The following is a 26,780-nucleotide window of genomic DNA, read 5'->3' as shown; positions in this document are numbered from 1 at the left end:
GAAATGCCAATAGCATTCCTCAGTCTTTGTTACAGTTGTGTGTCTAGGTATACATTTCTAAATCTTCCCTAAGGAGATAGTACCACCTTGGTTTAGAATCACTCGGTCATGGCCATTCTTTGTCAGTGCAACCGAGTAGGACTCAGCCACTTCACTGTCATATACCCTATTGTTGCAGAGAAGAGTAGTTCATTTCCTGAAGTTGTTTGAAAGTAAATATCTTAATATTAAATGGTTACATTGTGATTGGCCTTTTTATTTTTTGATTTCTAGTTTTCTTAGATCATGGAGAGATAATAAGGATTATAAAAATCTTTTTTGAGGAACTTATTAAGAGTTTCTATTGAGGGGCACCTGGATGGCTCAGTTGTTAATTGTCTGCCTTTGGCCCAAGGTCCTGGGATCAAGCCCCGAGTAGGGCTCCCTCCTCAGCAAGAAGCTTCTCCCTTTTCAACTCCCCCTGCTTGTGTTTTCTCTCTCACTCTCTCTCTATCTCTCTCTGTCAAATAAAAAAATAAAATCTTTTAAAAAAAGAGAAAGAGTTTCCTTTGGTTTCATAATAATCAGATTTTTCTAAATGAAAAATAGAATACATTTCCTCTTTTCACATAGAACAGAATGTGTGTTTTACCTTGTTGATTGTATTACACAGTCCTCTCTAGTCTTGCTTTTTTGTGGAAAATTATGTCAAATTCTGAAAGGGATTATTTAAAAATCTTTTACAATGATAGTGACTTTATAAAGTATTTCTTTTCTTGAGGTTTGGTTTTATACCTCATGTTGCTTGGTCGGTTTTTATATAGCATTTTAGATTAACTGTAGGAGAAAGAATAATAGCTAACACTTTCTGGTGTTTCTGACAGCTGTTGTTTCAACCATACATGAATACATGCATGCATTTAAATATATTAAGTCATTTTACAATATTAATCTTATGTATATAATTTCATTTATTCCTTATAATTGCCCTATAAATGAAGTATTATTATTATTATTATTATTATTCTCATCTTATAGATACGGAAAATGAGGCATAGAAAAGTTAAGCAATCTCTCTAAAGTCACAGAGCCATTTAATAACAGAGCCAGGAACTATAGCCAGGTTTGAGAACATCAGGCCCCAGAGCATAGTCTCTTCAGTCTGTGGCCTTTTCAGTGCCGACTCTCTGTAACATCCTGGAGAACTGTAACTTTTACATTTATACAATATTGCATTTACTATTTTTAGCTTTGAATTCTGCTTTGTCGGCTACTTCAATCCTTTACTGATAAGGTTTTCTTTTGGTTCACGTTTCCCTCATATGTCCATTTATTTTTTGGTCTTTTTATATATTAGTCTCCTAGGGCAGCTGTAATAAATTATCATAAACCAAATGATTTAAAACAATAGATATTTGGAGACTGGAAGTCTGAAAACAAAGTGTCGGCAGAGCTGCTCTCTGTCTCTGGAAGTTCTAGAAGACAAATCTGTTCCATTCCTTTCTCTTAGTTTCTGATGTGTTGGCAATCCTTGGCGGTCCTTGGTTTATAGATGCACCACTCCAGTCTCTGCCTCCGTTGTCCTATGGTGTTCCCCTGAGTCTTTGTGTCTGTGTCACTCCTCTGCTTAAAAGGACACCAGTCATATTGTATTAGGGTGTACCCTAGATGACTTCATGTGGAATGCATCAGCAGAGATCTATTTCCAAATAAGGTCATATTCACAGATACTTCAACAAATATTTTGGGGGGAAATGGTCCAACCCATAACACTGTCACTTTATTTATTTACCCTTTCCTTCCTTCCTTCCTTCCTTTCTTCCTTCTTTCCTTTCTTCTTTCCTTTCTTTAGAGAAGGAGAGAGAGATAGACAGAAAGAGGGAGGGACAAAGGGAGAGGGAGAATCTTAAGCAGGCTCCATGCCCAGCACAGAGCCCACTGTGGGGCTTGATCTCATGATCATGAGATCATGACCTGAGCTGAAATCAAGAGTCAGATGGTCAGCAGACTGGACTACCCAGGCATCACACACTCACACTTTATTTTTGTATATTTCCTAAAAACAAAATAAAGCTGGATTTTGTTTTTAAAAGCAGTATGAAATTCTTTGTTTTTTTATAGGGAAATTTGATCCTTTTACATTTAATGATTAACTAATATATTGGTATTATATTCCTTCCATCCTTATTTCAAGTATATAATTTATTGTTTCTTCTTTCTAACTTTTCCTTATGCTTGCTTAATGAATTTTCTTTTAATTCCTATCTCTTTCACCACAACCGCTTTAATTTGGATATTCTACTAGGCCTCTCTATTTCGTTAGTAATTATATTAACATATTAAATAGTTCCAAATAAATATATACTTACCTATTAATCTCCTAAAGTCAAAAAATAGCTATTCTAGGGGTGCCTGGGTGGCTCAGTCGCTAAGCATCTGTGCCGTCAGCTCAGATCATGATCCTAGGGTCCTCAGATCAAGCCCTGATTCAGGCTCCCTGTTCAGTGGGAAGCCTGCTTTTCCCTCTCTCCCTCCCCCTGCATGTGTTCTCTCTCTTGCTGTGTCTCTCTCTGTCAAAAAACTAAATAAAATCTTAAAAAAAAATAGTTATTCTAACTCCCATTCAAGACATGAAGTTTTGAAAGCTTTTACTTCATTGCTGTCTCTACACCAACAACCTTACCTCTATATCCCTTACCCCACCAAAAATGTCAGGTTTTATACATAAACATTAAAGTTTTAGTTCCCAGCTTGTATTACATATTTATATATTATATATATCTTTTCTTTTTCAAATATTCTGTACCTAGTGCTTATTTGCCAACTCCCAGTGTCTGTCATCATTATTATCCATTAAGACTCAATATAAAATTTTATAAAATTCATTATTTATATCTATTATTCTTTAATTCTTAGTTTTTATGTTACTTTTAAAATAATTTTCTTGGGTAAATTAAAAACATGATTTCTGAATCTATACATATCCAAAAAACTTTTTGTTTCCCTCACATATGTATATTTTGACTTGATCCAGAATTTTAAAATCATGCTTCTTTTCCCCCTAATATTCTACATATCTTATTTCCACATTTTTTTTAACATTCCAACATCTTATCACCTCTGGTAATTAACCCATGGTAAATTGAAAATAATATAAGTAGAAAATACATTTAATGCACCTAACCTACTGAACATCATAGCTTAGCTTAGTCTACCTTAAATGTGCTCAGAACACATACATTAGCATACAGTTGGGCTAAATCATCTAACACAAGGCCTATTTATAGTAAAGTGTTGAATATCTCATGTAACTTAATGAGTATTCTACTGAAAGTCAAAAACAGAATGGCTGCGTGGGTACAGTTAAGTGCATTGGTTGTTTACCTTCATGATCATGTGGCCAACTGAGAGCTATGGTTTCCTGCCACTGTCCTTCATCAGGAGACACTACAGTACCACATATCGCTACCTTGGGAAAATACCAAAATTCAAAATTCAAAGTACTGTTTCTACTGAATGTGTATAGCTTTTGCACCATCATAAAATCAAAAAATCAAAAAATTGAGCCATCAAAAATCATGTATTTCTCTGTAAAGGTGGCCATGGCATTTTTATTAACATTTTATAACATTGGTTTTGCATCCCCAGTATCCACCTGTTCTGGTTATTTGCCTCATCTCTCTCCTACAAAGAGCTGTGCTCCCTTGTTTGCTTTGTTATAGAATTCCTCAACTCCCCGAAATGCACATGAAGCTCTTTTTCTTATGGGCAGTGAAGGACTAAGAGCCAATCGAAATTTTTTATAAAATTGGTAGCTATTTTGGGCCTGACCTTTTCTTTTGACATGTTGAGGAGGACTTTTTGTTCTCACATGTAAATCAAGATAGGCTGTCTACACCCAATAACGCATCCTTTCTCAGGAAATGCCTCTGGAGTCAGTGGCAACCCTCAAATTCTCCAAGGATTATACATTGCAAGGTGCAAGTTATAGTCCTTCTGTTCACTCTAAGAGAATTTACTGGAGCCCCTTTCTTCTCTCCTAGCAACTCAGGGATCAATCACATTCTTCTCTGCCTTCTAGCAGAGGGAAGCAAGTTCTTTTCCAAACCACCTGTACACTTAGTACCCTCTCCCACCTCCACAGGTACAAATGCTGTATTCCATACCTCCACCTCGTTTCAGGAGCCATGAGGCCTTAGGTACATATGGATGCTCTTCCAGTCTCCATGTCAGCCATAATCCATGAATTTTGGAATTTAACTAACATTATGTTTTGGAAGTTGAGCCACCCACACAGAGCATATACCCTCATGCTTCTATTTTTCCTTATTCTCCAAGTATTGAGAAATCTAGTGACTTTTTTTTTTTTTTACATTGGAATAAATACTGAAAGGATGTTTATAGGAAAGGAAATCTCTATAGTCAGCTACTTGAAAAAATAATCCAAACTAGCCTATATATACTGAACTATATGTAGGATAAGAATTTATTCTTTTTTTTTTTTTTTAGATTTTATTTATTTATTTATTTATTTATTTATTTATTTCAGAGAGAGCGAGCACATATAAGCTGGAGGAGAAGATGGGGAGGGAGAAGAACGGGGAAAGAATTCCAAGCAGACTCAGCACTGAGGGCAGAGTTCCACTCGGGACTGGTGTGGGAGAGTTCAACTGGGGTCCACCTGGGACTCAACTTGGGGCTCAACATAAGGCTTGATCTCACAACCCTGAGATCATGGTCTGAGCGGAAACCAGGAGTCCAACTCTTAACCCACTGAACGACCCAGGTGCCCTGATAAGAATCTTAAATACAGTGATGGAATCAGTGGTTTAATTCAGTCTTCTCTCCCTGGTTTTGTGTGACAGATGTGATAATCTTTGGGGAAGACTAAGTGGAACTAGACTCCTTAATATAAACCAGAGATGTTTTGAAATATATGCAGTGTGTTTTATTTTCTAGCAGCAATCATTTGGAAGTATTCGTTCTAGAGTCCCTTTGTTGCTCATGAAAGATAAGGAAAAGCATTAAGTAGAAATATTGGACAAATTATGGGATGAAAATATTTTGTAAGGACCATCTAGTAAAATAATTATTTGAAACTTACCATGGATATATTGATTCTCAAGTGATGTTAATTTTAACAAAATTATTAGTATAGGAAGACTGACAACAGGGAACAAATTTTTTTATATTTTCTTAATCAGAGACAGAAAGAACAGAGAGTGAGCACAAGCAGGGGGAGTGGCAGGCAGAAACAGAAGCAGGCTCCCCACTGAGCAAGGAGCCCACTGCGGGACTCCATCCCAGGGCCCTGTTATCATGACCTGAGCTGAAGGCAGCCACTTAACTGGCTGAGCCACCCAGGCATCCTGAGAACAAACAGTCTATGTATGTTTCATATATTCTATACTTTTAGAGCCTCAATTCGTAAACATTAACTGTAGATTAGTGTTATTTTAATGAAATATATATCTAAACAGTATCTGTATATAATTCACTAGCAAGCAAAACTAGAATCACAGTTGCACGTTCTTTCTAAAATCATGTAGGCAAACTATATTATATGTGCTGTGTGTATATAAATATTCATTATTTAATAGTACTTTTATAATTAGCCTGGTACCTGGGAATAACAATAATTTTCAAATTTAAATCACAAGTGAAAAATTCTAGTGGAATGTAAAGTATACTATGTTAATATTGGCTTAAGTGAATGAATATTTACTGAGGGACATCTTGCTCTTTTATTAATAGTTGTTTCCTAGCATTTAATGACTTGGCAAGTACAGAAGGGAAATTAATGTTATAGCTTGGACAATTTGTCATTTCTTTTTTCAGATTTTTGATGTGACTAAATTCTGCTGTGAGCAAAAACTGTAATTTTATATTTTTATTTTATATACTAATATAACACTATAATTTGCGAAAGGTGAATACTGATATGTGTTTAGAATGGGTTTCTCTTTTAAAAAATTAAATTACCACTAGGTATGTCCCTTTGCAAATCAACTTGAACTGAAACTATGCAATTACCTCCCATTTATCTGTGGTTTCTCTTTCCACAGTTTGTTACCCATGGCAAACCAGGGTGCAGAAGCAGATGCTCCTCCTTCTGACATATCATCAGAAGGTCAATAGTAGCCTAGTGTTACTTCATGACACCTACACCGTTCTTCTCATTTCATCTCTCAAACAGGCATTTTGTCACATCATCACAAGAAGGATGAGGGCAGTATAATAAAATATTTTGAAAGAGAGAGACCACATTCACATAACTTTATTAAAGAATATTGTTATAGTTGTTCTATTTATTCATTAACCTTTTTCTGTGCCTAATTTACAAATTAATCTTTATCAAAGATATGTAAATGTTTGTATATATGTATAGGAAAAAACATAGTGTAATAGGGTTCAGTACTGTCTCCAGTTTCAAGTATCCACTGAGGGTCTTGGAATGTATCCCCAAACTATTGTAATCAGTTTGTGCTGTCCCATGGAATCATAAGATAAACAAGACGTGACATTGTATTTAAGCATTTTGCAAAAGAGAAGACATGAATACTTATGAGCTTTAGCTGTAGTTTCTAAGTGGAAAAATGAGTGCCCTCTGGAAAAAATATTAAATCAATTTTAAAATAATTTAAACTCTAATGTCTAAGAGAAAAGTCATTTTTTAAAATATTTTATTATTTTTTTTTTAAGAAAAAGACTGCACCCACATGCAAGATGACAGAGGAGGGCAGAGGGAGAAAGAGCACGAGAGAATTGCAAACAGATTCCACACGCAGTGTGGAGCCCGACATGAGGCTTAGTCTCATGACCTGAGCCAAAATCAAGAGTCAGCCACTTAACCAACAGAGTAATTTCTGGTCCCCATTTTTTAAATTTTTATTTTGTTTTTAAAAATTTTTATTTGTTTATTTATTTATTTTTTTTTTACTAACAAGAAAAATCATAGTAACTTTTGATGTCTTTGGGGTCCTGTCAATGTGCTTTTGATAACAGAATAGGTGATAGACTAACGCAAAGCCCTAAAGCAACTAATAAGAAATTAAAGAGAGTTCAATTAAATTTAAGAAACAGTTGAGAACTTATCCCCAAGGCTAAGGAAGTGTTGTGTTGTTTTTTGTTTTTGTTTTTATTTTCCCTAAAAGCATGTTATTTAAATATGGAGACAAAGCATCAAGCAGAGATACAATGTTAATATCCAGCAAAATATCATTAAACTTCCCCTTCTACCCATTATCTTGGCCAAAATATATATTCTGCTTTTAGGTTTAAGGAAAGAAATTACTGTTGGCCAGAGGATTTAAAGATAACAGAAGTTTAGAAGGATAAATGAATTTAAAAAAAAAAAAAAAAAAAAAAAAAAAAAAAACAGAACCAGAATCAGAGAGACTCCTACTTTCTAAGATACAGTACCTCTGTATAGAAGAGCAGAGGATTTGCTGTCAGATTGCCTTGGGTGGAATCCCCATTAGGCAATATCCTCACTTTTGACCATGGGGAAATCCTTTAATCCCTGAATGACTCCATTTTCTATCGGGAAAATGGAATTTATACAGTGTATCCACTAAGTTGTTGGTTGGGATTAAATTACTTAGGCTTATAAAGTTCTTAGGCAAGTCTTGTTACAAAGTCAATGTTCAGGAAGGGGTTTTATTATTATTGTTGTTGTTGTTACAACAGAGTACAGTAGTTAAGAGTATGAGATATGAGACAGTTGTAACTGGAATCCAGCAGTGGCTCTGCCATTTACTAATTGTGTTTGGGGGCAAGAAACTTTGTTTCCTTTACCTTGGTTTGGGAAATAAGAATGATAATCTTATTGCCCTCTCCAGAAAGTTTTTGTGAGGATTATGTGAGCCAGCACATAAAGCTCTTAGAACAGTGTCTCATATTCTAAAGTCTTAATAATAAGCTATAATAGCAATAATAATCATTATTATTATTATTATTATCATTATTGATTACTATTATTATCTAAAGCAAAAACATAGTGCTAGATATGCAGTTAAGAAACTCAGGATACTATAATTAAGCAAAGCAAAAGATAAACTTGGGTAACAGGACAATGGAAAACTGTGGAGAATATTGAAGGGTTTGAATTTCATCCCAGGCTGAGGGAAAAGACTCCCAGCAAAGTGCCATCTGATCAAAAATAATCGTTTAAGAAATTTATAGGATGGCTATAGTTGTTTGCTAGCACTTCCACAATAAAATACCCTAGTCTGGGTGGCTTAAAGAGCAGAGATCTATTTTCTCACTGTCCTAGGGTCTAGAAGTTGGAGATCACAACGTTGCATGTGTTTCTTCAGGGGCTGTAAGGAAAGCGCTACATCAGCCCTCTCTCACTGGTTTGTCGATGGCCGTCTTTTCCTTGTGTCTTCACATCATCTTCCTTCTGTGTGTGTCTATGTGTGTGTGTCCAGATTTCCTTCTTGTAATTACACTAGTCATATTGGAGTAGGGAATATCAGATCTAGTGACCTTGTTTTAAATTGATTACCTCTTCAAAGGCCCCATGCATAAACACAATCTCATTCTGAGATATTGGGGGCTAAGACTTCAACATATAAATTTTGTAGGGAACAGAATTCAACCCATAACATGGATGTAATATGCATGTAAAACCTAAACAAAGTATGGAGATCTTGGCATACCCTTCAATGGTTTCTTATTTTAAGAGCCAAATTATTGGACATTATAGTTCAGTAATTAACTTAGGAGAATGAGATTCAGGTCCATTTAGCTCATCTTGGTAAACACAACTGAATTTTCAAATGCACATGGCTTTACAGTCTGAACACTAACAAGCACTTAGTATAAAGAGTAATAAATCCTTACTAACATCACAATATAATATATAGATCCAAAGCAGCCCAACCGAAATAATTATAATGTATTTGTCATGAATAAAAACATTTGTGAGCGCCTCTTCTAGGCTTTTTTTCACCAGGTTTTAATGTGGCTCATTAATATAACCTGAAAAGAGGCAAACAACAAAATATTTGATAAATTCCTAATACCAATACAGCTTGTGAGCATTTAAGATGGTTTTCTCAGCTCCTCTATACAAGTTGTGTTTTCCTTTGTGTTCCGCTAGAAGTTCCAGAAAGGATCTAATCTTTCCACTGTAGGATTATAAACGTTTGTGAGCATGAAATCCTATCAAAAGATCTTAATGACATTTTTTACCTCTGCTGCTGCTTCTGCCGCTTTTTCCCAGATCATGTGCTGACAAGCAGAGCCTTGACTACTCTGCTGGTCTCTTGACTACTCTTCTGGGCTCTCTGCTCTCCCCCAAACCCATTAATTCTGTGCCCAGCTGCAGGATTATTCAAAATAAATTATTTCTGTCAACTCCTCACTCAAAACTCAGAATTGCTACCATTTACCTAATAAGATTCAAAACTCTTGAGTGACTTTTCAAGATATATCTGATCTGGTGCTTCCCATTTCCCACAACCCTTCCCCTAGCTTAATTGTACTCTTATTTAAATGCTTTTAAACTCATGTTCATACACCTCCATTTGAAAGCCTTTTCCTTTATTTCAAAAAATGTGTTATCGATTGTGTTATCTATCTTGTATGTAGAAAAACATTATTAATAATTTTATTTGGTTCTCAAGGTCCAGTTCAGGCAATACCACTCACCCCAAACAAGTCTGCATCCCTTTGTGCTACAAGGGCATCAATATGAAGCCAAACCAGTTGCTGTTATTCCTATTACAGGACTGAAGCCCTTGGATTCATGCTATGGTCTTTCGTATGCACATCTCTTCTCTCCATTTTAGATAACAGATTCATTCTTCAAGTTACTTTTGCACTGCACGGAGTACACTCTTAAAATATTTGCGGAATATTTGTCACCAATATTATTTTTGCCTTCCACATTTTACTCCTTGTTTTTCATGTATTTCATAGTTGACTATGAACTACATCTTTAAAAATAGTACAACTCAGAGAAAGTGGGTTCTGGAATTTTGAGTTAGTAAAACAAGGGACAAATTCTGGCCTACACTCCTGGGTCTCAAAGAAGCCAGGATGTTGACGCTCATTTTCAAGCTCTATAATTTAAGATTTGCTGCTTCCTTTACTTAGAAGATCTCCTTCGCTTGCTGAAATTCAAATCACCCTTCCAGTCACAGACCCATTCTTTCATGAATATTTTCACAGCCTTCTAACCCCACAAAAACGAATTGTACTTGTCTTTCCCCACATTGTTCACATAAGTTCAATTCATCAGCACCTACTATATGACTACATAACTCCCAAATGAATATTCTGTAAATGAAATAGACGTGGTTTCAGGTTCTTAAAATCTGGTAGGGAAAACTAAAAAATAGGAGATAACTTCCAAATCAAGCGATAGGTACATTTCACTTACTCCTCCATTATTTTATATATTTCATGTTCATATGTACTGTAATAAGTTGCTTACACATTTACTCCCTCCACTCATTATAAACTCCATGAGGTTAAGGAAGCCGTTCATTGTAACAAGAAGCTCATGGCTTGGAGAGTCAGGGAGAGACTCAAACAAACAAAAATTGAAACACGGCTTTGGAATCAGGCAGCCTACTCTAAACTTGATTTTGTTGCATTTTTATTAGGCAGTCTTTTATTTTTTTTTTTTAAGGAATTCTCAAATAGATTTTTTTTTAACTTACATCCCAGTTAACATACAGTGTAATGTTAGTTTTAAGTGTACAGTATTGTGATTCAGCACTTCTGTACAACACTCATGCTCAGCACAAGCGCCCTCCTTAATCCCCATCACCTGTTTCAGCCATTCCCCCACCCACCTCCCCTCTGGTAACCATCGGTTTGTTCTTTATGGTTGAGAGTCTGTTTCATGGTTTGCCTCTCTCTCTTTTTTGTCCCTTTGTTCATTTTGTTTGTTTTTTAATTTCCAAATATGAGTGAAATCATATGGTTTTCGTCTTTCTCTGACTGACCTATTTTACTTAACATAATACTCTTTAGCCATGTCATTGCAAATGGCAGTATTTTATACTTTTTTATGTCTGAGTAATATTCCATTATAATAACACATCTATTTTATATATATATACATATACATATACATATACACATATTTATGTGTTTATGTATATATCACATCTTCCCTTTTTTTTTCAGATCTAGGGTTAGGGTTCATGTTAGGACCAGTATAGGGTTAGGGTTAGGGACAGGCTGAGGATTAGATTTAGGGCCAGAGTGAGGGTATGTGCCTGGTACAGTTCAGAGACCCCTCCAGAGTGTTTTAGGGTAAGTGTTTAAGGGTTAGATGTATTGCTAGGCAGTCTTAAACATATTATTTAACTTCTCTAACATTCACCATTCTAATCCATCAAACAATTTTAATAATATATATTTTGTATTTTATCATAAAGATTAATTAAGATGGTATATGTGCAGCTGGCAATGGTATGCTAGATGCATGGCTGCATACAGCAGGTATCTGAATAATAGTTATTGAATAAAATAATGCACTCATTCTTCATTTCATTTTCTCTTTCTAAAAATACATAGAAAGAATTAGTGTAGATGTATGCAGGCCTAGGTATTATGAATACATACATATGCACATATATGTAATTCTTTTTCTAGCGAATTCCATCCATGGGTGTGGTAATTGCCAAACTATATTTACATATATAAATGGAGAATTATACATATTGCTTCAATTTATTTTAGCAAAATTTCTTAAAGTCTGACTTTGAAAACTATTTATAAAGTTGGCAAAATCGTTTTTGCATATTAAACTAGCTTAAAATATATGAATAAGAGGAAAAGGACAAAGAGAAGCTGAAGTAGACAAATTGCATTGATAATGGTAAAGATTTCTTAAAATCTATTTTATGGAAGTCAGTGGTCTTCATTTTTTCTGGGTGAGACTAAATTAAAAATAATAAGGTTCCTTAGTGCATCTTGAAGGAAAGAGCTAAAGCTGACAATCATATTATTCATACCAAACGAAGTTTTATAGCACGATAAAGAATGTAGAATTCATAGTCAAAAGACCTGGGTTTGAGCCTGAACTCTACCTGTTCAGATTATTACATTACACATAGTCACTCTGTAGCTTTGAGAATGTCATGTAAATTGTCAGATTGTCAAGTTCCTTTACTGAAAAAGTAGTAAATGTAAAAGTAACTGATTAATTAAGTTCTATGCAAATTATTTTTATTCCTTTTTTACATTTAAATAATTTATCAAAGGCTGGGGGAAATAAATAAGAAGAGAAACAAATTACTGTGAATTATGTTGAAGTCTGCATGCTTACAGTTTTAAGTTTTCTAAACAGTTCCAAGAAGCATGGTGTTGGTGAAGGAGGGTATATGATTATTTAGACCAGGGTTTCTAAGGCTTGATGCTATTGACATTTTTAATCAGATAATTCTCGGGTGTGGTGTTGTGGGGGGAGGCTATCCTGTATGTTTTATGAGGTTGAGCAGGCCAGATGCCCATTAGATGCCACTAACACTGTGACAATCAAAAATGACTCCAGACATTACAAATATCCCATGCAGGGCATTACCTTCTGTAAAGAACCACTGATCTAGACAGTTAGCTGAAGCTTCTTTATTTGTCCCTGAATAGACTTGACCCACAGGTGACTAAAATAAATTGCAATATTTTTCATCACATAAATCAGAGATGCACACATTTTTTTTATATAAAAGATGGTATCATCTCATATGCCTAATTTCCTTTTTGGATTATATCTCATCTCACAAGAAAAAGCACAAACATTATCTTGTTGACTGTATCAGAATGTAATAACATTTATCAGTAAATCAGTGAACTCATTTAAGTCTGAAATGATTTAATGTGGTTTCTTTTTTTTCCCCCCTGAGTAAAATACTAACTACAGTGATGGTTTTGGAAAAATATTTGAGATTATCTGTATGATGTATACTGACTCCCAGTTTCTCTAGTATCCTGCTTGCCTCAAAGTGAGCTAGAGTTATATATTCTAGGAACTTTATTTTTATTCACTTATCATTTTGCTGATATTGAAGAATAATTCTAATTTCAAGCCCTAAAATCACCCGTAGAAAAATTAAGTATCATCAGCTGGACAACAAAATATTTTTTATTATGACACTATGTTTTCTTTTGTCTGTAATTTTCTTTTGCAGTTTTTGTTGTAAAATTAAAGAAAAGAGGGGAAATATGTTTCCTTTGAAGATAGTATTATTTTTGTTTGTCTCAATTTTTTTTAATTTTTAATTTTTTATAAACATATATTTTTATCCCCAGGGGTACAGGTCTATGAATCACCAGGTTTACACACTTCACAGCACTCACCAAAGCACATACCCTCCCCAATGTTCATAATCCCACCCCCTTCTCCCAACCTCCCTCCCCCCAGCAATCCTCAGTTTGTTTTGTGAGATTAAGAGTCACTTATGGTTTGTCTCCTTCCCAATTCCATCTTGTTTCATTGATTCTTCTTCTACCCACTTAAGCCCCCATGTTGCATCACCACTTCCTCATATCAGGGAGATCATATGATAGTTGTCTTTCTCTGCTTGACTTATTTCGCTAAGCATGATACGCTCTAGTTCCATCCATGTTGTCGCAAATGGCAAGATTTCATTTCTTTTGATGGCTACATAGTATTCCATTGTTTGTCTCAATTTTTTATTTAAATTCTAGTTAGTTAACATACAGTGTAATATTAGTTTCAGGAGCAGAATTTAGTGATCCATCACCAACACTCAGTGTACATCATAAATGGTCTTCTTAATACCCATCACCCATTTAGACCATCCTCTGACCACTTCCCTCCAGCAGCCCTGTGTTTTCTGTATAGTTAAGAGTCTGTTTTCTAGTTTGCCTTTTTTGTTCTTCCTCCTTTATTCATCTGTTTTGTTTCTTAAATTCCACATATGAGTGAAATAATATAGTATTTGTCTTCCTCTGACTTATTTTGCTTAGTCTGATACCCAACAGCCTCCATTCACATCAATGCAAAATGGCAAGATTTCATCCTTTTTGATGGCTAAGTAATATTTCAGTGTGTGTGTGTGTGTGTGTGTGTGTGAGAGAGAGAGAGAGAGAAAGAGAATGTGTGTGTGTATATCACCTCTTCTTTATCCATTTATCCATTGATCGACATTTGGGCTCTTTCCATAACTTGGCTATTGTTGAAAATGCTGCTATAAACATTGGGGTGCATGTATCCCTTTCAGATCAGCTATCCTTTAAGTAAATAAATAAAAAATAGTAGTTCAATTGCTGGGTATAGGCATAGTTCTATTTTTAACTTTTTTAGTCACCTCCACACTCTTTTCCAGAGTGGTTGCACCAGTTTGCATTCCCACCAACACTGTAGGAGGGTTCCCCTTTCTCTACATCTTTGTCAACATCTGTTGTTTTCCTGTGTTGTTCATTTTAGCCATTCTGACAGGTGTGAGGTGGTATGTCATTGTGGTTTTGATTTGTATTTCCCTGATGATGAGTGATGTTGAGTATCTTTCCATGTAACTGTTATCCTTCTTTATGTCTTCCTTGGAAAAATGTCTATTCGTGTCTTCTGCCCATTTTAAATAAGACTATTTGTTTTCTGGGTATTGAATTTTGTAAGTTCTTTATAGATTTTGGATACCAGCCCTTTATCAGATATGTCATTTTCAAATATCTTCTCCCATTCCATCAGTTGCCTTTTAATTTCATTGATTATTTCCTTCACTGTGAAGAAGCTTTTTATCTTATGAAGTCCTATTAGTTCGTTTTTGCTTTTGTTTCCTTTGCCTCTGAAGATATGTCTAGTAAGAAATTGCTACAGCTGAGGTCACAGAGGTTGCTGCCCATTGTTCTCCTCTAGGATTTTGTTGGTTTCCTGTCTCACATTTAGGCCTTTCATTCATTTTGAATTTATTTGTGTGTCTGGTATAAGAAAGTGGTCCAGTTTCATTTTTTTGCATATAGCTATTCAGACTCTTAAATACAGAGAACAAACTGGCGGTTACCAGAGGGGAGTTGGGTGGGGAATGGGTGGACTAGATAAAGAGGACTTAGAGTACATTTGTCCTAATGACCACTGAGTGCTGTGTAAAATTCTTAAATCACGTTGTATACCCGAAACTAAGTTAACACTGTATGAAAAATAAAAACTTTAAATGTAGCAATGAGCCCCTTATATTACTCAGAATAAAACCCATAGTACTTACTTTGGCCAATAAGACTCTCTACCATCTTTTCCATATCCCTTTTCCCTCTTCTCCACTCTCCAGCTCACCTCTTGACTTGTATTCTTCTCCCATTGCTCATTCCACTCCAGCCATACTGTCCTCTTGGCTGCCTCTAAAACACATCAGGTATACTTTTGAGTCAGGCCTTTGCATCTACCATTCTTCAGCCTCATATAGTCTTCTATCCCACTACCTCTTGATAGTCCCATGACTTGCTGCCTCCCTATGTTGAGACTTTTGCTCAAATGTTTTTTTCACTTTATCGGTGACATTTCCCTTTCCTTTACCATATATACATACATACATACAATGGTAATATATATATATAATATGTATCTATTATATAATATTCTATATTATATCTATATAATATTCTATTATATATCTATATATAAAATATATTATATAATATATAATAGATGCCTATTATATATAGATATATATTAGATATATATATATAACCTATTATATGATCTATATATATCTATATAATCTAATATATCTATATATTATATAATCTATTATATAATATATAATAGATACCTATTATATCTATCTATATATCTACAGATATCTACAGATATATAGATAGATATAATAGGTATCAATTATATAATCTATATATATCTATATAATCTAATATATATCTATGTAATATTATATAATCTATTATATAATATATAATAGATACCTATTATATAATATACATACATATGTATATTAATATATACATATATACACATATATATCATTATATACATATATAATATATAATATATGTATATCAGTATACACAAATCTTACTCCCAAGCTAGGTTTTCCCTAACCTCTTTTCTGCACTTTATATTTAGATTTATAAACAAATAAAAGATACTTGGTTGTTGTCCTCTTCCTCTGCTAGATGGGTGCTCCATCATTTCAATGACTTTTGTCTCTGTTGTTTATGACTATATCCCCAGCTCTTGGGAAGGAATCCAGCAATAGCAGATCTTCATGAATATTGTTGAATAAATATGTTAGACACTTGAGTCAAAAATGAAAGCAGTTCCTGATCTTGTTAGGGAGAGAGACATTTAAAGAAAAGATCATTTCAAGTGTCATTTGAAAGAAGTATGAGTAGAAAGACGATGAGCTTTTTAACAAAACGCTCAAGGGTTGAGGATGATTTTACTCTGTAGGCAACATTGGAGCTGAGTATTTAAAAATTAAATGACATTTGCCAGGTGGAGAAGGTGAGAGTGTAGGGCAGACAAATAAGAACAACAGAAACACAGGTATAGATGTCTGAAAACACAAGACACATTAAAGGGACAATGAACAGTTGTGACTAGAGCCTAAGATAATTAGATAGGCAAGCAGGTAAGTCAAGGGAAGGTAATTTGGAGCTGACTGGGAAGCAAAGTAATTTTCTTAAATTCTCAAATTAATAAATTTCAAATTATAGAACTCATACTCTTTAGTAATTGGTTCTAATTTTCCCAAGCCCTTAGCTTGTCTACATTAAGTTACTTATACATAACAATTAAGTAACAACAAGTTGATTAAAATCATTCCGTATTATTCTTGGTAAAAAATACTCCTGACTCTCACGATCTAATACTCTATATAAAAATAAAGGCACTATATTATATGCAATGTATCTTCAAAGATAAAGATATTAGATTTTTGAAGAAATGAAGTAGAATTAGGGAAAAATACAAAAGTGTGGCTGCCCAAGTTATATATCCTCTTATTCTTTTATCATAGGCTTTCTGATTAAGAAACAGTATATTCCCAAGCTAATTTTCTTATTGCACTCCTTGTTTGCTTCTCTGTCTCTCCATGAAACAGTCAATTCCAGTTTAGTGCCTGGTATATTCACAAAGCTTTAAATAAGATTTGCTGGTTGGGTTGAAATTGCATCCAGTGGCCTGCCTACTTACACATACACCTACAGATCTTCTGAAATTTGCCAATTTCTTGCTGTGTTTAAGAGACTGAGCTAAATTCTGTTAAACATACAAGGAGAAAAAGAATGAGAGAAATATGGAAGAAAGAAAAAAAGAGAAAGAGAAAGAAAGGGGAAGGGAGGGTGGGAAGGAGGGAACAAGGAAGGGAGAGAAGGACAGAAGGAAGGCAGGAAGGAAGGACGGTAAGTAGGAAGGTAGGAGAAGAAGGAATTGGATGCCTTCTCTCCATTCAAGGGAGTTTGGTTGTTGAGAGCCTATGATAGGATAAATTTATTAATATGTTTTGCCTCAAACAACTGTCCAAAATTCCTTCTTTTTGAAATGTTGTATTGTCAGAGATCAGAATAATTTATTAATCTGGAGTCTCAATAATTTTTATGGATCTGGTTTATGATGAAAGACAGGAAAATTTCACTATTTACTAATCTAATTCAAGAGCTCTTCTTAAGCCTATTAATATAATTTTCTAATTAAGGAGGACATACTTTAAAGTCCAGGACATTATGGTAAACATCAGGAGTCTCATCAGTCAATAATAGAAGAAGGAGTTATTAAAACACAGAAAATATTCAAAAGCATGACTCTTGAAATTCCACAATATCTAATCATGGCTTCATTCTCAAGAAGCTTATAATTTAATATGAAAAGTGTACATACTAAGTAAAAATCAACAGACAGTGTATGTCTAGTGGTAAATATGAGATGCCATTGAATACAGGGGAGAGATGCACCCTCCAGAGGGTTAGTCAAGGAAGAATCCATAGAGGAGGCAAGACTTTCAATGAAGCTCTAAAAGGCATATAGAATTTTGATATAGACATATTTGAGGGAGAGAGAGAGTCTTTTCTGGGATAATAATATCAATAAAAACAATAGCAATAATAATAATGAGTAATAGAAAGCATGTCTTCCGCTACTATCATTTATTGGGTTTAATGATGTTCTGGGCATGGTCCTAAGTGCTTTATGTGAACTGCTTTATTAAATTTTTATAACAGGCCTCTAAGGTGAAGGATGGAAATTACAGATTGTTGAACCTGAATCTTAGTGATTACAAGTGACTCCCCAAAGAAACATTGATGTGAACTAGAGTCTACCCGGTTCCATGCATTATTTAATTAAGCACTAACCTTTTCTGTTCAAGTGAAGAGTATGTTTTCTGAGGAAATGGAATGCACAGCTGGAAATATACTTAGGAGCAGACCCTGGATACCAGTTCATAGTTTGGTTTGTGCACCTCTGTGTGGGTTTCTGGAGTTTTTCCTATAGAAATGGGGACATTCTGGTAGTATTCAATTGAAAAGGTTTATGATTTATTACAATGAAGGGACTATGCCATAGACTGAGCAAATTGAAGGCAGAAGCCTAATTAAGGGTGGACAGAGAGTGGATGTGGGGGGGAATGTAAAAAGGAAGGAAAATGAACTGGGAAAATTTGGATCTAAGGCTCTCCTTAATTCTGAACTCACTTATATTTGGGGGACAATATCAGAATTTAAAGTTGCAAAAATTTTTTAAATTCTAAGTTTAGAAATCTATGCTTGTAAAATATGCATCCATTTTGCTGGAGTAGGGGATCGATGTAACAGTGCACGAGAGAAGTTATTAACAGGAGCCAAACAAGGTGGGGGCAGAAAAGAGGCAGAGAAGCGTTTGAGAGGGAAGCACATCAGATAGAGAGGTGGTTTATCTCAGATATTCCATCTGGAAACCAGACACAATAACACAAAGCCACCCCCATATCTATAGATAAGTGAATTCTACCGAAGATAGGTACAAACAGGACTTTAGGCAAGTAGGCCAGGTAAGTGGCAGGCCTTCTCCCAAGGACAGCACTGAAGTGCAGTAAGAAAACAACTTTCACAGCTGCTCAAGAAGCAACGAAAACTAGTTTTAACCTGTGTTTTGCCGGACCTTGATGAACCTTTGCTGCTACCCATTCCAAGATTGAAGCTGGGCCACTTGCATAGGGCTGGAGACCGGTTCAGACTTTCTTGGTAGAGGCAGGAAAGAGCTTACAGAATTTATGCAGATCAGATCCTTGTTGTCTCTAAGCTTAAATACCGTTAACTAATTAAACCAAAATTGACTCGGATCATAAAATGTGTTCCTGGAGTATTAAACATGAGTCTAAAAGCCAGGCTTGACTTCTTAGATACATGTTAAGTTCCTACGTGCTTAACCCAGATTTCTAGTGGTTTGTAATGTTTCTATAAAATGGGGTATTGGTGGGTTTTTGGTTTTGTTGTTTTTTTTAAGGAGATAAAGACACGAAAATAAGTCAACTGCATTCCTGGGCCGAGGTGTGGCTCTACTTACTAAGAAATATATTCTGTTAGTTTCCAGCCACAGCCCCATTTCTTCTGCACTGAAATCTAATGTTATAAGATAAAATATTTTCTATTAAATTTGATAGGTTTAAGTAAAACTACATGATGTGCTTCCATCAAAAGAAATGAAAATCATTCTTCAAAGTGGAATCAATTTGCAATTGTGACAGATGATGTTTTTCAAATTTAGCTGCAGTTCCACAATGGCACTTTGATGTCGTTGAAATAATTGACATAAGAAGCAATTCTCTATTTTAAACTGTGTTCTACTTTCAGTTTGGTTCTTCATAATAGGAACACTCCATGGGGTCCTGGATTCTTGTAGTTTTTATTTTGCAAGCTACTTTGCATCATAAATTAAAATCTGCTTTTTGTAAAAGGAATTTCTGATTTTATAATAAAAAATGTTTTCTCACTTTTTTATACTGGGAAAAAAAAAGTCTGTGCTTCCTTTGAGCAATTAATGTATATTGATGCATACATTATCATTTATATTATATCACATATCTTAGTTGACAAATAGCTCTATTCAAAGCAAACATAAATTGCATTTCGTTTTTATTATTTACCAAAGAAATTTCCTGAAGACTAAAGAGCCAAGCTAAATGCTCAATTTCTTGCAGCCTTTTTGGGAAGAATCCAAGCAGAGATCATCTTAAACTTGAAGCAAAGGTAACAGAGAAGAATCAATAGGCTAACATCAAGCTCTATGCCCCCCAGTCTAGAGGCATCTCTGTGGAGGCATGGATACCCGAAACCCCACCTACTGAAAACCCCTAGGCAGATGCAGATGTTCTATAGTGATAGCTTTGAAATCTTCATTCTCTGGTTTTTGTGGGTTTGTGGCAAACTTTCCAGTGGTTCTCAGAAAAATGAGAAAATGGGAACACTGCAGTGAATTTTCCATAAACATAAATATATTTCTGTTAAAGAACTCCCCTTAAATAGGAGATTTTCCTCTTCTTAAGCTCCTTCTTTATAAAATAATTATTATTGTTAATAGGAGGCTGTTTATTGTTTTTAACATCCTTTCTCAGGAAAATGAAAAGTTGTCAGTCCTGTGTTGGTTCCCACTTATTTTTCTTTGAAACCATGCTAAATATCAAAAACCTGGAATGGGAATCACTACTGTAGAACATACCAGTGGTAACTTTGGTGAATTTTCTTTCCTCCAGCCCCATGGCTTAAAAAGGGACATGTACAACTTATTACCTCATTTTTTTTTTAAGTAGGCAAAGTAGCAAGAGTTCTGTTGGAAGTCTCTTGCATCTAAGACATTTCTTCAGACGATAAACTTTGTATCCTGGTTTCCATAAAACACCAGGGGACTAGATTACAAATATCATTGACTACTGAAATATGTATTACAACATAGAACTCAATGTGGTATTAACATACCTGTCATGATTTTATCATTCCTCAATCTGAATCCATTTTACAGTGCAGATTAGCTAGCTACCTGCCAAAACTGAGTTTCATATCACTTAGTTATTTAATAAGATGTTTCCAGATGACTCCATCCCTTTGCTTAACTTTCAGTGAAAAGATTTAGTATCTAATGCTCACGTCACTGAAACCTACTGTAATTGCCAATGTCTTCCGGTATTCTAGGATCGCTGGAAATAACAAGAAACTGGTAAGATTGAAAGTCCTATGTGATTTGACACTGTCTTGAGAAAACATGGGGTTTCTGTGAGTCGTGTTCTATGTGAGTTGATGGTACATTTGACATTCTGTTGCTTTCTTTCCCTTTTCCCCTTTCCAGTGAAATCAGATGAGCTACAGACAATCAAGAAAGAATTAACCCAGATCAAAACGAAAATTGACTCCTTGCTAGGGCGCCTGGAGAAAATTGAGAAGCAGCAGAAGGCGGAGGCAGGTAAGTGAAAAGGATTTATGGCCAAAGACATGCCATGGTTAAACCAGTGAGACAGTGTCAATCACAGGGACAGTTCAGGGCCAGAGTGACACTCACTGAGTTTAGCAGGTTAATACAGACACATGAAGAAAGTGTTTAAGCCAAGAGTTGCAACAAGGCAATCTGAGTTTTTACTCATTAGAGAACATGAACCCATTTATCTAAATTTCACATTTTTAAACAAGGAGAAAAGTTTTGGTGATAACAAGCATAGTTGTATCATAATTAAAAGTTAATAGCTCACTATCAAGAATCTTTTAAGAAAATAAAATCAATTACTGGAATAATATTGTCAGACTAAAATAATATTCATATTTAAATAAACTAACTGCAAAAATATAACAGATTCCAGAAATGAAGATTAGAAAGCCCAGCCCCTACATTGCTACAACCCTGCAAAACCAGTACCCAGTTTCAGGGTCCTCCCCATCAAAAGCATGCCCCTGGCCACCCCCTGCCAAGTCAGTTGATTCTGTCTTTTACAACTTAATGCCCCCTCTCCTTTGAATTATTAGCCTTGACCCTGTTTCTCTTCTAATACAATTCTAATGCCCTTGTCATGTGGCTACATATAGTTTTTAAATCATAAACTGTGAGAACTGGGATACAGTTAGAGCTGAGCGAGTACACAGTTTGAAAATCGTGTTCTGCAAGCCTCACATACCTCAGGGGCTCCCTGGAGACAGGATGAAGGTTAGAAGGAGGCCCAGGAGGCAGATGAACTCATGCCTCCTCCAAATCCAGCCCTTGCTCTACCTGTGTATCGATTTTATTATTGGGTTTCAACATATGACTTCATTTGCTTAAAGAGCTTCACTTTTCAGGGGTGCCTGGGTGGCTCAGTCAATTAAGTGTCCCACTCTTGATCTCAAAGGAAAAAAAAAAAAAAAAGAGAGAGCTTCACTTTTTAAAAAATATAGTTCTGAAAGTCATTGATCAAATCCAGCTTCCTCATTTCACAGATGAAAAAAACAAAGGTTCAAGGAGGTAAATTGATTTTTCCATGGTCACTTGAATAGTGAGTGATGGACCTGGGTCTCAAACCACAGTCTCATGAGTGACTCCTGTGCTCTTCCCATTTATCGTTTTAATCTCAGGTCCCACCTAGGACCTGGTCCCAGGATTTCACTGAGGTGAGGCCCCCTGGTTACTCCTTACTAATGAGAACTGGTTGGGCTCCTGGGGCTCCTGAGCTACACAGCAAAGAGGAACCTGCCTGTGTGTTCACTCTATCACTGGGGTGAGGACTAGAGCTTATATCTCCTAGTGAAGAGCCATGTAGAACTCATGAAAAGAAAGCAGATGTGAGTTGGTGGCACAGCATAGTGAAAGAGAGAAATAAGCTCTGGTTCAGATTCTCACGCACCACTGAGCTAGCCTCATTTTTCTCATTTATAAAATAAAGATAGTAATCCTTACCTCACATTGTGAGAAACAAATAAAGTATCATATGTAACTTATACAGCACAGTTATGAGCAGGGAATAAAGGGCCAAGAATCAGAGCTGTTTGGCATTGGCAGTAACGCAAGCATATACAGGCAAATGAACATTTCCTACTATTTTCACATGACCCATTTTTTTAATTAATTTTTTATATTTTTTTATAAACATATAATGTATTTTTATCCCCAGGGGTACAGATCTGTGAATTGCCAGGTTTACACACTTCACAGCACTCACCATAGCACATACCTTCCCTAATGTCCATAACCCCACCCCCCTCTCCAGGCCCCCCTCCCCTGAGCAACCCTCAGTTTGTTTTGTGAGATTAAGAGTCATGTATGGTTTGTCTCCCTCCCAATCCCATCTTGTTTCATTTATTCTTTTCCTACTCCCCAAACCCCCCACGTTGCATCTCCACTTCCTCATATCAAGGAGATCATATGATATTTGTCTTTCTCTGATTGACTTATTTCGCTAAGCATGATACACTCTAGTTCCATCCACCTCATCACAAATGGCAAGATTTCATTTCTGTTGATCACAAGACCCATTTTCTAAAAACATGAGCTATATACCTAGTACATGGATGGCAGCTTCTCACTAATGTGGATGGGAAAGAGTAGATAAAACAATCATTTTATTAAAAATTTCTATTATTAACATATTTTCTACTGAGAAAAGATACGGGCAAAAGATTGGAGTAGACATTTTTCTAAAGAAGATATACAGAGATGGCCATCAGGGACATGAAAAGAAGCTCAGCATCACCAGTCGCCAGGGAAATGCAAATCAAAACCACCAGGTAATATCACCTCACGCTTGTATCAAAAAGACAAGAAACAACAAGTGCTGGTGTGGATATGGAAAAAAGGGAACCCTGGGGCACTGCTGGTGGGATTGTAACTTTCCACTATGAAAACAGATGGAGGGTCCTCAAAAGATTAAAAATAGAACTACCATATGATCCCAAAATCGCACTACTGGGTATTTATTTGAAGAATAAACAAAAACACTGCCTACCCTTCTTAATACAGAAATTTAGACTTTAGGAAGTTTTTTATATGCTGTCTATGGCACTAATCTAAAGTGTTGCTGTAACTGAAATATCCTGTGATGTCGCCTAAATCAATATTTCCCTTTGAGTAACTTCTGTGAAATTCGTTATTATGTAAAACAACCCTTACAGCAAAGGACTTTGATAACCAATTTGCACTTCAGTTTAAAGGATTATGGAGAACTCATTTAAATATAAATCACCTCAAAGAGAAAAATGTGATCCTTATTCTATCATATTATACCTTCCAGTTTCCTGCAATGAATAATACCTTTCACATATCTTCTTGGAAGATCACCTATAAATGTAACACCATAATTCAAAGCTTGGCTTTTTCTTTTCATGAAAGGCTGTCACCTTATTTTTGTACGTGTTTAAACTTTCCCAGTCATGAGAGAGTTATTTTTAAAATGATAGGCTTAGTCTTTTGATATTTATGTCTTTCTTACTTTAACATGTTAGGAAGAAAATGGAATTATTTAATTTGTAATTTCATTCACTTAGTAACTGTCTCCTGAACAGCATTCGTATTTAGGGAGATAAAATGATTACTTTCTATATTTTCTTTATGAAAAGAAATCAGGGTTGTAAGGAAAGAGTCAAGATTAGATTATAGAAAATGGAGAGAAATAGAATAAAATTCTTAAAAACTCTCAATACCTTACTAAATTTAAGAGAGTACTCATTTTAATGCTTATTTGGTTGCTGAGCTAATTATTTTGTAGCTAACTAAGGTGTCTATTTCATTATTACTCTTTTATACATCTCTCATTCCCAATCTCAGTTTTTGGATAATAAAGGTTTCTAGCATAGAGCACTGGCAGGAAGGAGATGGAAGATCACAAACCAAAGACTGAAAACCACACAACAATGGAGATTGTCCAGTATTCAAGCTTCATACTTTCATACTATCTTTTTTTTCTTTTTTGTTTGTAGTGAATTTCTAAGCTATGAGGAATAATTGTAATAAAGCATAATACTTGACTTGGAATTCTCTATACTTTCAACTGCTTCTAATAAGCATTTGTATGATGTCCTGTCTCCCTGTTCGAGATTGTAAACTTCCTGAGCATAAGGTCATGTGTTCTCTTCCTTCTCTAACTCCCCAACAGCATGTACTATATACCAGGCACCACCTGGCAAGTCATCTCAACCCCTCAAATGTAAACTAGAGGAATGGATTATGACCTCAAACATACTATCCTAACTTGAGTTACAGTTAGCATAATTCTACAATGGATAGTTATTTTTTTTCTTGAATAATTCAATGAACACAACTTTGAGATATAGGGACTATGTAGATTATTGAAAACGACAAATAACACTTATATCTGTGTAGCCTACCATTGTGCCTCAGTCCTGGATGATTCTTTTAAAAGAGCTATATATAAATGGTCACGTAGGAATGGCACAATTTACATGTGGTTTACACAGCAATGTTAAATGACAAAAAAGTGTAAAAGAGGCAAGAAAGAAAACTAGAAACTCGGCATTATACAATAGGCACAATTAATCCACAGGCAACTACATTTTTTTTTAAAAAATCAAACTTCAAGCATAAAGTCTCTGGTGTGAAAAGGCAGGTAGACATTACGTATTTCAATTTTATTCTCAGTGGTGTCCCTGATACACTGCAAGCCTGTCCTGCTTGGAAATTCCAATGATAATAGCCAATGTCGGACCTCAGCATTAGAGAGGTCCCAAACCAGGTCCCATAAGATAAATTCATCCCCCAAGATGTTTGGTAAAAGACACAGAATTTTAAAAAATAACATCCAAGATGGGGCACCTAGGTGGCTCAGTCATTAAGTGTCTGCCTTCAGCTCTGGTCATGATCCCTGGGTCCTGAGATGGAGCTCCACATCAGGCTTCCTGCTCCGTGGGAAGCCTGCTTCTCCCTCTCCCACTCCCCCTGCTTGTGTTCCCTCTCTCTCGCTGGGTCTCTCTCTGTCAAATAAATAAAATCTTTAAAAATGGGGTGGGGGGGCACCTGGGTGGCTCAGTAGGTAGAGCATCTGCCTTTGGCTCAGGTCATGATCCCAGGGTCTTAGAGTCAAGCCCCACATTGGGCTCCCTGCTCAATAAACAGCCGGAAGCCTGTTTATCCCACTTCCACTGCCCTGCTTGTGTACCCTCTTTCTCTGTGTCTCTCTCTTTCAAATACATAAAATCTTTAAAAAAAAAATATATATATATATATATATATATATATCATCAAGAATTATAATATTGCAAATAAATAGCAAAATACATAACTGCTTTTGAAAAGTTGGAATCTTTCCATATTGCTATCATTTGGTGCATGGCATACTCTTTTCAGTTTGCTAATATTTTTATTCATCCAGTTCACACATGAATGTTATTTACTGGGTTGGTCCCTATTTGCATTTATGTCTCAGATACCTACGATAGGTTCTCCTTATAGGGCACTAAGCCAATGTTCTTTTGTTTTCACTTGGTTTGGTTCCCTGAAGCCAAGATAATGTGTCATCTATTGTGGATGTAACAGCCAATTAAATATTTAAAAGGAGCTATAATATTCTCACTTCCAACCTTTAAATGGAGAGTCAACATAATTGGCCCATAGATGTTCATCTTAGCTGTATTCAAATTTTTGTCAGGACATCTTTGAAGCCGTCTTTTCTCTAGATAAATACCAGTAATTTTTTCAGCTGCCTCTCACGAATTTGGTTTTGCATCTTGAACCATTGTCATCTCTCTTCTCTGGTCTTCTATAGTTTGTCAACTGTGTACTGAGGTACTCAGGATGGAAAACATTGTTCCAGATATAATCTGGAGCACCTATGACATGCTCCCTATAATGTAACTATTTCTGCCACCTATAATGTGACTATTTTTGTTCTGAATACCTTACTGCTAGCATTTGCACTGAGGAT

General features: G+C 35.5%; 1 protein-coding gene across 13 annotated transcripts in view; it reads left to right on the top strand.

The window, feature by feature from the left end:
• Positions 1–26,780, top strand: part of RALYL (RALY RNA binding protein like) — a 687,764-nt gene that overhangs the window by 617,327 nt on the left and 43,657 nt on the right. For all 13 annotated transcript variants that reach the window (XM_082722639.1, XM_082722643.1, XM_082722638.1 and 10 more), the window contains one exon: positions 21,233–21,346. In XM_082722639.1, coding sequence (XP_082578765.1) covers positions 21,233–21,346 — 114 coding nt within the window. The remainder of the gene's footprint in view (positions 1–21,232; positions 21,347–26,780) is intronic.

This window comes from Mustela nivalis (genome assembly GCF_964662115.1).
Source record: "Mustela nivalis genome assembly, chromosome: 2".
Classification (NCBI taxonomy): Eukaryota; Metazoa; Chordata; class Mammalia; order Carnivora; family Mustelidae; genus Mustela; species Mustela nivalis.
This window is presented reverse-complemented; position numbering and strand designations above follow the sequence as displayed.